This window comes from Leopardus geoffroyi, chromosome E1 (assembly GCF_018350155.1).
Source record: "Leopardus geoffroyi isolate Oge1 chromosome E1, O.geoffroyi_Oge1_pat1.0, whole genome shotgun sequence".
In the NCBI taxonomy this organism is placed as follows: Eukaryota; Metazoa; Chordata; class Mammalia; order Carnivora; family Felidae; genus Leopardus; species Leopardus geoffroyi.
The window spans coordinates 14,686,495-14,701,825 of record NC_059330.1 but is presented as its reverse complement, the minus strand read 5'-3'; the positions used below and the strand labels follow the sequence as shown (position 1 = coordinate 14,701,825).

At 53.2% G+C, this 15,331-nt stretch overlaps 2 protein-coding genes across 3 annotated transcripts; both read left to right on the top strand.

Moving 5' to 3' along the window:
- Nucleotides 1–1,657: 1,657 nt before the first annotated feature.
- DPH1 (diphthamide biosynthesis 1) lies at nucleotides 1,658–12,360 on the top strand. 2 transcript variants are annotated; one of them, XM_045490433.1, is made up of 14 exons: nucleotides 1,658–1,675; nucleotides 2,171–2,267; nucleotides 4,603–4,755; nucleotides 4,879–4,942; nucleotides 6,603–6,724; nucleotides 7,141–7,298; nucleotides 7,427–7,548; nucleotides 9,391–9,459; nucleotides 9,868–10,024; nucleotides 10,157–10,257; nucleotides 10,762–10,840; nucleotides 11,119–11,259; nucleotides 11,431–11,543; nucleotides 12,256–12,360. In XM_045490433.1, the coding sequence occupies exons 2-13, from the start codon at nucleotides 2,207–2,209 to the stop codon at nucleotides 11,524–11,526; spliced, it is 1,323 nt and encodes a 440-aa protein (XP_045346389.1). In that variant the 5' UTR covers nucleotides 1,658–1,675; nucleotides 2,171–2,206; the 3' UTR covers nucleotides 11,527–11,543; nucleotides 12,256–12,360. The 2 variants fall into 2 exon arrangements, with proteins under 2 accessions (XP_045346389.1, XP_045346390.1); XM_045490434.1 differs by lacking the exon at nucleotides 1,658–1,675 and adding an exon at nucleotides 2,449–2,612 and having other exon boundaries at nucleotides 2,180–2,267.
- On the top strand, nucleotides 11,553–13,087 carry OVCA2 (OVCA2 serine hydrolase domain containing). Its single transcript, XM_045490435.1, has 2 exons — nucleotides 11,553–11,915; nucleotides 12,256–13,087. Exons 1-2 carry the CDS (start codon nucleotides 11,609–11,611, stop codon nucleotides 12,753–12,755), a joined length of 807 nt encoding a protein of 268 aa, XP_045346391.1. The 5' UTR covers nucleotides 11,553–11,608; the 3' UTR covers nucleotides 12,756–13,087.
- Nucleotides 13,088–15,331: the final 2,244 nt, after the last annotated feature.

Sequence of the window (15,331 nt, the reverse complement as noted above, 5' to 3'; positions counted from 1 at the left end):
TCTCTCTCTCTCTCTCTCTCTCAAAATAAACTTAAAAAAAATAAAAAAAGATTGGTCCATCTTGGGATGAACTGAAGGTGAGGCATTCTCTTAGCTTTGACCAGCTGCAGGGCTGGACTGACCTCACACCCTGCCTGAGCCCTGCCAGGCAAACATTAAAACTGAACTTAAGGCACTGGGCAATGCAGAGGCTCTCCATGAGTTAACTGAGGCTCAGGGAGTCTGAACAACTTGCTCAATGTCACAGAGCAGATCAGTGCCAAAGTGTAGGCCTGAATCAGGGTATGCTAATCCTCCTTCCAACTCCATGAGCTGCCTCCCCATAACCCCCTTGCCCCACAAACTCTAGCATCTTAGGCAAAGTTGGCTGGGGCTGGGCGTGAGTGTGAGAAGCAGAGTTATTTCAGGCCTCAGGAGGGCTGGATGCTGCTTTGGAGTCCAGCCAGGGGGTGGGGGTGACTGTAGGCGGGTGTTGTGGTGTAACGTGGGGGTGCACCGTGCCTGCCTTCTTGTCAGGCAGTAATTACTCAGACTGCTGAGTAACTCAGGCAGGGAGACCCCCCACAAACAGATGGAGGTGTTCTCAGCCCAAGTTGAATGGCAGCCCTCAATGTCCTTCACTGCAGTATCTTGGGGGACATGTTAGTTCTTCTAGACATCACCTGGTTTCCTAAGGGGTGCAAGAACAGCTCATTCAGCACAGAGGCTGTAGGGCAATGTTATGAGGATGGAGGCCTTCCATCATCAACAGGCCCCACCTCTGCCTAGGGAAAGACCCTAAGGGGCGGTGTGCTTGCTAGGGAGAAGCCACTACTCTGCTAGAGTCAATCCCCACCCGCCCCCTTGCCAAACTCACAGCTGCAGCCAGAACTAAAGCTGCCCGTTGGCTGGGCCTTCGTGTCCTGAAGGGGGAAGGGCTGGACTCAGGGGATCCCTGGAATTGAGATTTTGCACCCTGGGGGTCCAAAGAACCAGGGACATTCCGGGCTGGACTCTTATCAAGGCAAGAGGGGTGTTCCTGAGACCGATGTTGGCCACAGTTCAGTCCAAAGTTGTAACTGTCCTAAGAGCATCAGTCAGTGGCCTGAGGGGCAGAGCATTGACCCTTTCTGGCCCTCCTCTTGGCTGCTCACTCTCAGCCAGCCCATATATCCCTCTTCTCTGGGCAGCCTCCCAGGCAGGGCCTGTCCCTGGCTGCTTGTTTTTCACTTCTCCATGCACTTTAATTAGGAGTTTCCAAGCAAGGAGGGCCTCCAGGGGAGCCCGAGGCCACAGAGCTACCTTAAAGGGCCAGCAGTGCTCACATCACCACCACCAAAAGAGGAAGATGGTGCCAGAGGGCTGGATGGGCAAACAGCCCTGGGGGACCTTTGCTCTCTAGGGCAGACCTTGTTGAGGGCCAGTCCTGCAGGTACTCTGCTCTTCCAAACGTCAAGGCTGCCTCACTGGCCACTCTGCCTTCTCTTTGGGATCACAGGAGCCCAGGCCCAAGCCAGAGAAAGACTATCTAGGCTTGTGGGGCAGCCTAGGCAGAGCAATGTTGGCCAGAATCCAAACGGTTTAGGCTGTTCAAACCCTTGGACCGTCTCCCTGCCCCAGGAAAGCACCCTCAGATTTGGGGTCTTCACAAATTGGTAGTTTTTCATATGGGAACCTTCCACACTTGGTTCTAAAGGTAAGAGCCCTCTGGTGCTCCTGAAATCAGCACCAGGACTCAACTTGGAGCTGGGCTGAGTGCAGCTGAGTTCTGTCTTGTTTGGGCAGTGGGGTCCTCTGAGTTAGAGAATGTGGCCTACCTACATGGCCTCCACTGCTTACCAGGAGGGGATACTGGGAGAGGAGCAGAAGGGAGACTTGGGGGGGGGGGCGAGGGTGTCCCCATTCACAAGACAGACTGTAGAATTCGGGCAAGGAGTCGGCAAATAGAGGAGTACTGGCCTGGGAATGCCAGGTCGGGCGGGCCGGGAGCTGAGCGGAGAAGCCTGGGCAGCCAGGAGAGCGCAACTGCTGTGTTCTGGGGGCTCGGGAGAGCCCCGTCCTTCCGGGCTAAGAGGGACTTGCGATAGCCCCGCCCCTATCATCTCCTTCCTGGTCCCCGCCCAGCAAATTCCCGCCCCTCGCTAGCGATCGGCGGTTGATCGCAATGTCTGAGCTCTCCGCGTTCTTCTAGCGCTGCCTTTTTGATCTCCACGTGGGCAGGCCAGTGATGGCGGCGCTGGTGGAGGCGGTGGCTGCAGAGCCCGGTGGCCGAAGCGGCCCTGGCAGCGGTAAGTACTACCATTCTGCGGCCGCAAGACCTCACATCGCAGGTTAGGGCCCTCAAGTTAGGGACAGAACCAGCCCCCTCTAACAGCGGCGGCCTTTCTCCACCGGACCCCGAGGGCCCCGCGGTCACTGGGTACCGCGGCTTTCGCTGGAGCCCAGAGGGACCGGTCTTCCTTTTTGCAGTCTTCGGGCTCGATCGGGAGCAGCCCTTCCTAGGAGCCTGTAGTCCTCACGCCGGAAACGCTGCCCTCCTGCCTTGGCGGGCAGACAGGCTCAGGAGGACTCACGGATAAGGCGGACCCGACCGGGAGGAAAAGAACTGGAGCGTTACAGCGGCCATTCTACAAGTGGGCCCTCAGGCAATGCTTTCAGGAAAGAAGCGGGTTTCATTCACCAGGCACTTACTGAGGGCCCACTGAATGCCAGGCCTCTACTGGATGGAGGGACTAGACAACAGTCCTGCCCTCCAGGACCTCTGTCTACTGGAGAATGCTGATGTAAACAGAAGATTGCAGGCACGTGATAAAGGAGGCGGAGCCTACTGGTCCTGGGGACTAATTGAGCTACTAAGGCCAGCAGCTCCCACACCCCCAAGACCACAAGGGACTTGGCCCTGTCAGAGGAGCTTTTGTGAGGGGCCCAGGGTTCTGAGCTGGTTGTTCGAAGGCCTTCGAAACAACTGAACAAAAACGATGGCAGGGGTAACATTCACCTCTGGTCTCAGGATCCCAGCCTGCCATGCTAATTCTCCACTGCACCATCATCACTAGCACCATCCATCCACAGGCAGAGGGTGAAGGGTCATGTCTAGGAGCAACACTCCCATAGTAGTCAAGGGCCCTAGCAGAAGTTCTGGCACAAACTACAGGTTCAGTAAATATTCATTCAATACATTTCTTGCCTTCCTTGTCACATTCCCAAACTATCTGGTTCCTAAAGATATAATAGGGGTTGAGCTAAACTGAACTGTGGAGAGTAGGATGCAAATTAAGGGCTGCAGTTTTGCTATGGGCTACACTGTTTTCTTTAATCAAAGGGTTGTAATTTGCATACCTGCATTTGCTCCCACTAGACTACCAGCCCCTAAAGGGCGAAATCACTTCTCTGTCTTTACCTGTTTGCCCCCAGTCCTAATTAGAGTGTGTTCTTTCCATCTTTCCTGGGGTGGAACTATGGGACTAGGGAACTTGTTAAGTCAGTTAAATGTTTGTTGTTTGTTTCCCTTTTTTATTTTTTTATTTTTTATTTTTTTAATTTTTTTTTTTAACGTTTATTTATTTTTGGGACAGAGAGAGACAGAGCATGAACGGGGGAGGGGCAGAGAGAGAGGGAGACACAGAATCCGAAACAGGCTCCAGGCTCTGAGCTGTCAGCACAGAGCCCGACGCGGGGCTTGAACTCACGGACCGTGAGATGGTGACCTGAGCCTAAGTCGGACGCTTAACCGACTGAGCCACCCAGGCGCCCCTTGTTTCCCTTTTTTAAAAAATTTAATCTAATTTAATTATTATGATTAACTTTATTTCATTTTCTTTAGAGAGTGCAAAGAGGGGCAGAGGGAGAGAGAGAATCCTAAGCAGGCCCCATGCTCATCGCTGAGCCAGATGTGGGGCTCGATCCCACAATCCTGGGATTATGACCTGAACCAAAATCAAGAATCGGATACTCAACTGATTGAGCCCCCCAGGGGCCCCATTTATTTCTCTTTTAAATGAGGAGAGGGAAGAGTGTAGGAATTCATCCGTATAGACCTAGTCAGTGGGACATGAGTAAAGAGAGCAGTCTTTTGGGGCGCCTTGGGATTCTGCTGGCTTGTGAGCTCTCTCTCAAAATAAATAGATAAACTTAAAAAAATAAAAGAGGGCAGTCTTTTAAAATAGTACTTGTAGTACTTGTAACAGTTGGCTTATACATCTCATATTTAGGACCTCAGAACTTCAAGGTGTTCTCAGGGACTGGGGGAAGAGAGACATTTTCCCAGGGTGCTAGGGTGGCTAGGCTTTCCCTCAGAGTTGTGTGGACTTTTTTCTGTTTGTCCTCAGTACAGTCTCCTGGTATCATTTCTGTTCTCCAGAGGTAAGGTATGAACTATGCCCCATTCATGGGCTTAAGTCTCTGATTTCCAGTAATCTCTCAACCTGGAAACTAATTATGCAGCTGTCTTCCTTGCTTAATGGATTCTCTTTCCAGCTTCAGAATGAATTCAGTGGGGAAGAAGGCTGGGCCAAGCCCCTTGGCATCTGGGATCTGGGCTTGAAACTTGGGTGGTGTTAACAGCTTAGCTGGGTCTGGCTCTGTTTTAGGCCAGGAGCCAACTCAGGCCTTGCGTTGTCCTAGGTCGAGCCCCTCGGGGACGCTTGGCCAATCAGATCCCCCCTGAGATCCTGAACAACCCCCACCTGCAGGCAGCCATTCAAGTCTTGCCTTCCAACTATAACTTTGAGATTCCCAAGACCATCTGGAGGATTCAACAGGCTCAGGCCAAGAAGGGTGAGCCCTCAAGCTTTGAGATGGGGTAGGGGTGGTGAGGTTGCCTGGCTCAGTCAGGGGTAGTAGCCCCATCCCAGCATTTTTCCAGCCCTCGGCTCTCATGTCTCTGCTCTTGTCTTTCAGTGGCCTTGCAAATGCCTGAAGGCCTTCTCCTTTTTGCCTGCACCATTGTGGATATCTTGGAAAGGTGAGGCCTGGGGCACTGGAGAAGAAGCTGAGCCAAGGTTTTCCCCATGCCTGTTACAGCTCTGCCTGTTGACGTTTTTTTCCTTCTGGACCTTGACCTTACCCTATCCCCTCCCATAACCATACACACACAAAGGGAAAAAGCCAAAACTAAACTCCCAGCCTGCTGAGATCCCAGCCTGTCCTGCTTGGTTTTGTCCATATAACTCTCTTTCCCTAAAATATTTAGCGGGGAGGAATGAGTCAATTCCAGTATCTTCAAAGCTGAGTCCAGAGCAGGTGGTGGGGTCTGAAGAGGAACCTAAGAATCCTTGGTGCTGACCCGGAATGAGCTCAGTTGTCAGCATCAGGTCTAGCCAGAGTGAACTTTTTTCTCTGGCACACTTGGGGGAGTAGGGCAAAGAGGGGCTTGGTGCGGGAGAAATGTCTAGGAGATGGTATTCAGTTCCTCTTCCCTCTAAGTTTCTTCATTACAATGAGACATCCTTGGGGGTCGGGGGTGGGAAGTGCTCAGCCATCTGGAACCAGCACTGGAACAGGGAGGGGGAATGGAGAAAGGGGAGGTCATCTCGTGATGGGAACCTCCCACTTCCCTGCTGCTGCCCTCCCCCACCCTGCTTCTCATCCTGCTGCCACAGACTCACTTCCCAGCTCCCACCCTCTTGCCCCTTGGGGATGCTCTCTGGGGCTCAGGCCAATTTGCATACATTTTAATCTATAAAAAATTAAGTGCTCTGGCTGACTCAGATGCCTGGGCTGCATTTTAAGGAGTTGAATAATCTGCTTCTGTGCACAGACTGATTTGGGGAAGGGGGAGGAGGGGCGGATGCTGACTGACAGTAGCTCAGCTTTCCCCACCACACCCCCAGGAGAGGAATGGGGAGACTCTGGTCACCAAGCCAGGCCCCACGCCCCAGGGGTGGGTCTCTCAGGGAAGAACTGGTCCTCCAGTTGCATTACCATGGTGAATTTGGGGAGTGTGGGGTCTTCCCCACCCACCCCTGTCCCCTAGTGATTCAGGCCTGGCAGCAGATCTTATGGCAATGTGTTGGCCAGAGCCCACTCTTTCTGACGCACGAGGTATGTGGGTGGTGCCATGTGCTGTGGGGGAGCTGTTCATGGGTCCCCCCCATCCTGGGCACAGAGGGCCCTAACTAAGGGTGGGGATCCCAGCCTGTAGCAGGGGGTCTGGGTGACAGGGAGGCTGTGTGTACCCATACGTGCCTGCCCACGCACACCACAGTGTCAAGGCCTGGGAGTGGGTGCCTTTGCATGTGTATATGCACTCATTGCTCTGGGTGGGATGATCGGGGCATCAGAGGTCTGTATTTGACCCCGTGTATGCCCAGCTGAGGGGTGGGGGTCCTTCCTGCAATCTGAGCTTGGACAGAGAAACTGGGTGCTACAGAGACCATCCTCATAGAGCTACACAGTTCCAGGAGCTGCTGCCAGGACTGGGGGATGTGGCAGCTGGGCTCCTCCTACTCTTTGTTGGCAGAAGTGGCAGCTGCCAGCCCAAGTGATTGTGGGGGGTAGGGAGAGAGGAGCTGGGCCCTGAGATACCCCACAGGGGTAGGTCTCTCTCCCACCTCACCCTTGTGTCACCATCTCATTGTTCCCCCTGGCTCCACTCCCCCCACCCCACCCCGTCCCCCCCACAGGTTCACAGAGGCCGAAGCGATGGTGATGGGTGATGTGACGTATGGGGCCTGCTGTGTGGATGACTTTACTGCAAGGGCCCTGGGAGCTGACTTCCTGGTGCACTATGGCCACAGCTGCCTGGGTACGGTGGGCTGGGATCTTGGCAGGGAGGCAGAGGGGCAGAACTGCATGCTAATCCCCTATCACAGTGCCTTCTTGTCTTGCTGGCAGGCAGGAGGTCCCTCCCAGTTTCTGGGATGGCCTTGGCCTTCCTGCTCTGCAGGTGGATCTTTCCTTTGGATTTGGTTGCCTTGGAAACTGTTGCTGTCCCAGATGTGGGTGTTTGAAAGGCTGTTGGTGGTAGAGCAGGCTGGGCCCCTGGCCGAGTGACAGAGAAGGAGCTTCTGAAGGACCTGTGACCGCCACCCCCCTCACACCCCCTCCTTTTATCCCTAGGCTGAAGCCACTGGTCCTGGCTGCACAGAGGCTTTGGCCCTGGCAGGCCCTCTGCCCCTCTGGCTTTCCAAAATAGTCTCCTGATCTCTACCCTCCTCCCAGTTCCCATGGACACCTCGGTCCAAGACTTCCGGGTGCTGTACGTCTTTGTGGACATCCGGATAGATACTACCCACCTCCTGGATTCTATCCGCCTCACCTTCCCCCCAGCCAGTTCCCTTGCCTTGGTCAGCACCATTCAGTTTGTGTCAACTTTGCAGGTAAGTGGACAGATAGCACCATCCTCCAGACTATTCCTGGGGTCCCATGTGAGGTGCTCCAGGCTGGTCATCTGGCTCTGGCTCTCTCCCCTCACCCACTTGCTTCCCTTCTGTCATTATCTCTACAGGCAGCTGCCCAGGAGCTGAAAGCTGAGTATCGTGTGAGTGTCCCACAGTGCAAGCCCCTATCTCCTGGGGAGATTCTGGGCTGTACGTCCTCCCACCTGCCCAAAGAGGTGGAGGCTGTTGTGTAAGTGAAAAATGGGGGCCCAGTTATAGAGACATAAGAAGTGTACCCTAGAAGGGAGCCTGATGTTCATCATATAGGAAAGAAAACGGAGTCTAAAGCTCCTTAACTGTTTGCTCAAGGTCACCATGTAAAATAGGGACCACATAGGGTTTCAGGTTTCCTGTCTCCCTCTCAGGTGCTCTGTCCATCTAGGAGGCTAGGCCCAGAGTGGGCAGGAGTCAGGGGGCCTCACAGCAGGGGCTGAAGGTGGGCTAGAAATGGTGGGAATATAATTGGAGAAGATAGATGGGCACGCCCAGGCTGCAGCCCCATTAATTTAGCATCCGGACAGCTAACAAGCAGGAGCAGCATGTCTCCTGCCGCCTAATTATTTTAGGTAATGGAAATGCTTAATGTTGTGTGAATGCAGCCAGCCTCAGAGCCGACAGCTCCCCCGGCTGGGACTGGGGAGGGGAGCCCCATTCCTGGCTAATGGAATGAAACAGGGAGGGGCACTCCCCTGACTCAGCCCCACCTCTGGGGCTGCAGATGCTGGCCCCACAGGCCTTGCTGCTCCCACACAGAACACCCCTGCCCCTAGACAGGCCCACATCAGGGCCTTCCCCAGCCCTGACCTTGCAGCCCTACTCCCCAGGGACATTCCCCCTGTGCTTGTTCTGAGTTCATAGACACCTACCCTTGGGGGCTTCAAGGTGTGTGTTGGAGGGAGGGACACTCTTGAGTGTTGGCCAGTCATCACAATTCAGTGTGCTCTCCAAGAAAGAAGGAGCTGCCATGGCAGATTGTCCTTTGTCCCTGGCTTCTCCATGGCCCGGGAAGCTACTTTTAAGGACAGTATCTCCCAGGGCATGCTTGAATACATCCTGGTGGTTAAACCTAGAATCAGGGGCGCCTGGGTGGCGCAGTCGGTTAAGCGTCCGACTTCAGCCAGGTCACGATCTCGCAGTCCGTGAGTTCGAGCCCCGCGTCAGGCTCTGGGCTGATGGCTCAGAGCCTGGAGCCTGTTTCCGATTCTGTGTCTCCCTCTCTCTCTGCTCCTCCCCCGTTCATGCTCTGTCTCTCTCTGTCCCAAAAATAAATAAACGTTGAAAAAAAAAAATTAAAAAAAAAACAACAACCCTAGAATCAAGTCCAAATAGACTGCTTAATAGCTGTGTGACTTTGGGCAAGTTTCTTAACATCCCTGAACATCCATTGTATCTCTTGTAAAATGGAGAGAGACACTATAGGTAGCTTGGAGGATTATTTGATAAGACTGAGTGAAGTCCTACATGTCAAGTGCTTAGCCCAGGCCTGGTGCGCAGAAGGCACAAATCCAATACGGTAGTTGTTACAACTCAGTAACAGGACCTGAGAGCCAGTTTGGGTGGAGAGACCCAATGTCTACCCTGAAACCGAGTTTACAGCATCATTGATACCCTGAACACTACTTGCCAGGTTTGTGTTGAGCTAGGTGAGGGAGAACCTGTCCTACCACCTCCAAGTTAGGATCTCTGGACCCCTGACTGGCCTTCCCATGGTCCTGGCTGCCCCTCTACCCTTCCTCCAGAAGGTTGAGCAGTGGGGAGCAGTTCTTAGATTCTGCATTACATAACTAGAGGGGCCTTACACTCCTCTGATTCAAACTCCTTATTTTGCATGTGAGGAAACCAAGGCCTCACAGGAGGTGAAATAAATGCCAGTTCCTTCTCTCTCTCTCTCTCTCTCTCTCTCACACACACACACACACACACACACACACACACACACACCAGCACAGCTGGCCAAGAACTCAGTCTGGACCTCCAAGCCAATGCCTTCCTTTCCACTCCACGTTTACCATCCCCTTTCTACCCATTGCAGATATCTTGGAGATGGCCGCTTCCATCTGGAGTCTGTCATGATTGCTAACCCTAGTGTCCCCGCTTACCGGTATGGGCTGAACTGGGATGACCCACTAGGGAGGGGGTGGGACTCCTTGCCACTGAGGTCCTCGATTGGCCAAAACTTCCTCATTCTCTGGCACTTCATAGCCAGCAGCCCTAAGGATCTAAGGTACTTGGGTTGGGTTCTGAATCTGGGGGTCAGACCCAGGCTGCTGCTCCACAGTACCCACCCATCCCCTGGTATTTACAATGAGATCGTAAACCCCTCTCCCACCTTTGCCTGTTCCAGCTATGGGACTGATCTTGCCAATGACCATCTCTCCTCTTGCCTCTGTTCCTAATTACCTGCATGGAGCCTGAAGGTTCAGTAGACCAAGGGGCTGGGTCGGGGAGCTATGTGTACAACATATACTGTGAATGGCTGTCACTGTGACCCTGATAACTTCTTTTCCAGATATGACCCATACAGCAAAGTCTTATCCAGAGAGCACTATGACCACCAGCGCATGCAGGCCAACCGCCAAGAAGCCATAACCACAGCCCGCTCAGCTAAATCCTGGGGCCTTATCCTGGGCACTTTGGGCCGCCAGGGCAGCCCCAAGATTCTGGAGGTCAGAGGGTTTGGGATGGCCTGTAGAGGAGGGGACTGACTAGAAACCCAGCTGGGAAAATCAGTAGGCTAACAAATTTAGACTTGGCTGCTTGATTATGGTGACCTGAGCTTGGCCTCCCTCTTCCAACAGCACCTGGAATCTCGGCTCCAAGCCTTGGGACTTCCGTTCATGAGGCTGCTGCTCTCTGAGATCTTCCCCAGCAAGCTTAGCTTGTTTCCTGAGGTGGATGTGTAAGTTTCTTCCCCTTACCTCTCCAGCTATGACTCTGGCTAAGCAAGCTTAGATCTGAGTCCTGCCCAGCACACATTGAAGGCTGGAGTGAATGAGAATTGCTTCCGTGAAATTTTAATGTTTACAGAGCACTCATTCAGCAGGGGCTACCCTTGGCTATGGGTCACCCCACTCTAGCGTGGGGGCTCACAGGTAGCTGCAATTATAACGTGCGAGATGGGTTTGAGGAGTGGTTGGCACCTGCAGAATTTGATTCTGGGGCTATTATCACAGATGAGCTGCCCAGGCCCTGCCCTCAGAAAGCTCATAGTCACTGGAGGAAACAGGAGAAAACAAGCAATGCTGTAGTGTTATTCTAAACAGCATTAGGTGACAATCTTTACTTTAGAATGAATAGTAAGCATTCATTGGGTGTGCTGGGGACACAGTCATGTTTTTCATCCTGCTACCCAGGAGAAGGGGAGCACCCCCCTCCTTGGGTTTGACCTGACTTCCCTTTCCAGGTGGGTGCAGGTGGCATGTCCACGCCTTTCCATTGACTGGGGCACAGCCTTCCCCAAGCCGCTGCTGACACCCTATGAGGTAACATCAAGTTGTGAAAATCCCTGAGGTAGAGTGGGCTTTGCACTGGTTCTGTCAAGGGAGGGATCTGGAGTGGGGTGGGTGAACAGCACTTAGTTACAGCTGAGTCACTTCCTAGCTATGTGGCTTTGGACAAGTCCTTTAACCCCTCTGAGCCTCACATTTCCTTTCTGTGGCATGGGGATAATAGGACCTTCACAGGCCCTCGTGAAGACTGAATTAAGAAATCCTGCCCAGAAAAAGTCAGCAAATGTTATTGTCCTGTTGTCCCCCACTAGGCAGTGGTGGCCCTGAGGGACATTTCCTGGCAGCAACCCTACCCCATGGACTTCTACGCCGGCAGTTCCTTGGGGCCGTGGACAGTGAACCACGGACGGAACCGCCCCCCCCAGGCCCTGGGCCGGCCGTCGCTGAGGAAGGTAGGCAGGGACTGCAAGCAAGGAGGACCGACCATAGGCGCGGCCTCGCACTGGCCGCCTCCCTAGCGACGCGAGCCGAGGCCGCCGCCGTGCGGCCGCTGCGGAGAATGCACGGGAGCAGGGTGGAGGACGTCGCAGAATTGAGACCCTGACCAAAGTCTGGGGCCTCAGATGCAAATGCAGGAGGAGCCCACGCGCCCTACTCCAGCAGCGGCCTGCGACGATTGCAGCTGCAGAGAAGAAAAGGGAGCGCCGCTCATTCCGTAGACCCTCCTTGGTCGCAGGTATCCACCCCTCCTCCGGCCACACCTTTCCCCTCCGGGTTGTTCTGGGAACGCCCGCTCGCTTTATGGCCCGCCTTCGGGGTGGTGCCAGCATTTGGTCCCGCCCCTTGCGTATTCGACTTCCGCTCGGGGAAAGCCTGCTTCCGGCCCCTGGCGCGTTGCCCGGTAAGATGGCGGCGCGGCGGCCGCTGCGGGTGTTGGGGCTGGCGGGCTTCCGACAGAGCGAGCGGGCCTTCCGCGAGAAGACGGGAGCCCTGAGGAAGGCGCTGCGGGGCCGCGCCGAGCTCGTGTGCCTCAGTGGCCCGCACCTGGTCGCGAATGCCGCTGGCCCCGAGAGCGTCGGGCCAGCCTCCGGCGAGACGGCCCTGCCCGGTGAGACGGCCCTGCCCAAGAAAAGCACGGAGTCTTTTATCTAGCGTCGTCTCCACGACACCCTTTGGCATAACCCCATGCTGTATCCTCGCCTCATTCCTTCCCTCTGCCCATACCCTTCATTTCTTCCCAGCCTCACAGGCTTCCGCCTTGATGTGTCATCCCCCTTTCTCCGTGCCACCCTGTTCTCCACCTCATTTCCCCCAGACTTTCTCCCTTCCCCTCAGCCGCCTCTCTTTCCTTACTGTCACTCCTAAATCCTCCGTGCCTCTCTTTTTCATTTCTTTTCCCCTAGATGCCCGCTTGCTCTAACCCCATGCTTTCCCCTATATCACTTTAGAGCCCTGCCTTCCGGAGGAGCAGCCTCGAGGCTGGTGGTTTTCAGAACAGGAAGCAGACGTTTTCAACGCCCTGAGCCATCCCACAGTGTGCAGAGGTCTGGAGGAAGCCTTGGGAACCGTGGCACAGGCACTGAAGAAACTGGGGCCTTTTGATGGGCTCCTTGGTTTCAGCCAGGGGGCCGCGCTAGCAGCCCTTGTGTGCGCCCTTGGCCAAGCGGGAGATCCTCGCTTTCCCTTGCCAAGGTTTATCATCCTGGTGTCTGGTTTCTGTCCCCGGGGCCTTGGACTCAAGGAACCCATCCTGCAGGGCCCCTTGTCGCTGCCTTCCCTCCATGTTTTCGGAGACACTGACTGTGTCATCCCCCCTCAGGAAAGTATGCAACTGGCCAGCCGATTCACTGGAGCCATCAACCTCACCCACTCTGGTGGCCATTTCATTCCAGCAGCTGCAGCCCAGCGCCAGGTCTACCTCAAGTTCTTGGACCAGTTTGCAGAGTGAAAGATGAACAGGGGCTCTGCCCCTACATCCCCTACCCCCACATGACCTTGGGGCAGCCTCTGGACTCCAGCCTCCCCGTCTTTCCCCTATTCTGGGAGCTCAAGTGCTGTAGTGTTCCTCACTATCACCAATTAAGAGACATATCAGTTTTTTAGACTCAAATTATTATAAGCCCAGCTCTACACTCAAGAAAAAAGGGAGCAGGATACTCAAACATGATGTCTGATACTCAAACGTGAAAAAGGCCAGTGGATCCCTGGATGAGTGGAGGGTGGCATGGGAAAAGCAGGGGCTGGCACTGTGACTGCCACATAATAAAGTGGTGATTTGGATTTTGAGCATCTTTTTCCTTATACAGAAAAACCCACTTTGAAACCGAAGTCAGAATTTCTGGTCTTCCATACAACCTCCAGGGAAGCACCAAACAGGGAAGTGTTTGCAGTTGTGAGTCTCCAGGACAAGCTTGTGAGTGCACACGTTTGGTAGAAGTCTTAAGTCCCAAGCTGAAGGGAAGGAGGCCTTGGTGGCTGAGTTGGAAGAGTTTACATCTGAGAAGTTTTGGGAAGAGGTCCCCTGGCATGCCTGGGCTACAGAGTTAGGGTTCCTCCGTCCTGATCCCTGAGGGTTGTGTGCTAGTCTCCTGTCAGACTCTGGCGTCTTGGGTTCTCTGCTTTCTCCTCCAGAACTGCTGTAGACCCTCTGAACTACCAGCTTGAAGGGTGGGATGATGCTCAACCTTGGGTAGAGGCCCAAGCCTGCACAGAAGAAACCCTATTACAGACCTGACCTCATCTACAGAGTTTCTGGGGTTGATGCTACTCCACAAGGATCCAGCCAAGGCCTAAGGAGCCCCTCCAGTTCTTCAGTACAGTTAGTTGTTCCTAAGCTGTCACTAGGTCCACTTTTGCTATTTGCCCTACTTCTAGTGCCTCCACCTGTGGCCCACCCTGCACTGATTTCAGCCCTGCCTCTGCAGGTTCACCAGCCTGTTCCTTTTCTGAAAGACTACAGGAGGCCCTGGCCTAACCCTCATGCACGGTTGCCCCAGGGAGGTTAGTAATTGAGTAGGAATTAGGATTAGGGGATACAGCACAAATACTCCAGCCTGCCCTGAGCCAATCAGACTAACATCCCTTAAATTGCCCCTAATCCTGAGTTCTTCACTACACATAGCACTTGTCTAAGATGAAAAAGCTGGAGTTACCAACCCCCCTTCCCCCCAGTCACCACCAGACACCCAGCTTACTGGATTTAGGACCTTTACAGTAGAAACTGAGGATGGGAGGATAGTTCTCCCTTGCTACAGTCTGCCTCTGCCTTGCTCTTGGTGTTTAAAGGGATCCCTTTTTTGGCAAAAAAAAAAAAAAAAAGACTCAGAAATGAACTAAATTGCTCCTACAGACCTGTTGGATTTGGCCCATTGGATTTTTAAAAATACTCAATTTTTGATACTTAAGGTTTTCAGAATTTCACCCACACAAATCAGATTCCTGGCTTCTCTGGAAATAAGCAGTTCAGAATGGAATACAATGGATCTGCAGTTTAGAGCTCACATGCCCCCATGGCAGTCGTGGGCTGCCCCCTTTAGCAACGTCCCGAGGTATGAAAATGATGACAATTGCTACCACAGCAGTTGCTACTTTGAATTATTTTGAGGACTAAGGGAGAGAGGGCAAGGTAATAGTGGGGAATGAATTTTTAGTCAGGGCTTAAAATTAGAAGGATGACGGTAGAGAACAGTATTAGGTGGGGCGGAAGTCTTCATGTTCGGTGTGAGGAGAATTCTCCTTCCCTCACCTCCTGCTTCAAGAACAGAAAATGTCCCCTGGTCCCAAACAAATGAGATACATCCTGTCCTGTCATGTCCTCCAGGAACAACGGAGTCTGTTAGGGGTTATTGCCCCCCACCACACACACATTCTGTGGACCACTTGTGTCGGAATCATGTCAAAACTTAGATTCCTGGGGCCAGCTCCTGACCTACTGAGTCAATCACTGGGACCCAGGAATCTGCATTTTGGCAAACTCGACGTTACCATGCAACACAACTTTTGAAAACCACTGCCTTAGAGTAAAAGCCTGGTAAATATGTGCTATTGGTGGTGGGGGGGAGCCCACACGATTGTCATGCACTCTACTAGGGAGGGAGAGAAAGCTCTCCAGGTAAGAATTATTCTAATAGTTTCAATTTATAACTAAGGGAAATGTCCAGAGGACAGAAAAAGGAATACCATTTATTGAGTGCTAACTGGCCAGATACTGTGATAAGCACAATCTTCTGAGTTGCCCAATTTAATCTCACAACTTCCTGAGGTGGATACTGTTATTAATTTTACAACTGAGTAAACAGGCACAGAGGCTAAGTAACTTACCCAATCTTGGATTCAGATCCAGAACTCACATTCCTGACCTTTGCTAGTCATTGTTTTCTCTCCTGCACCATAGAAGATGAGCAGAGGGCACCCACCACTCACTACTGTTGGGCTGTATGTGGTCTGGGTCTCACCTTCCTACCATAAAATAGGTTGGGGGTGGGGTGCACTCAATGAGTTCTAAGATACTAAAAAACTGTACTA

Coding starts and splice junctions, on each gene's coding strand:
- DPH1 (XM_045490433.1), top strand. CDS start 2,207: ATGGCGGCGCTGGTGGAGGCGGTGGCTGCAGAGCCCGGTGGCCGAAGC. Junction 6,725..7,140: donor CTATGGCCACAGCTGCCTGG/GTACGGTGGGCT, acceptor CCCTCCTCCCAG/TTCCCATGGACACCTCGGTC. Junction 10,258..10,761: donor TTGTTTCCTGAGGTGGATGT/GTAAGTTTCTTC, acceptor TTCCCTTTCCAG/GTGGGTGCAGGTGGCATGTC.
- OVCA2 (XM_045490435.1), top strand. CDS start 11,609: ATGGCCCGCCTTCGGGGTGGTGCCAGCATTTGGTCCCGCCCCTTGCGT. Junction 11,916..12,255: donor CGGCGAGACGGCCCTGCCCG/GTGAGACGGCCC, acceptor ATATCACTTTAG/AGCCCTGCCTTCCGGAGGAG.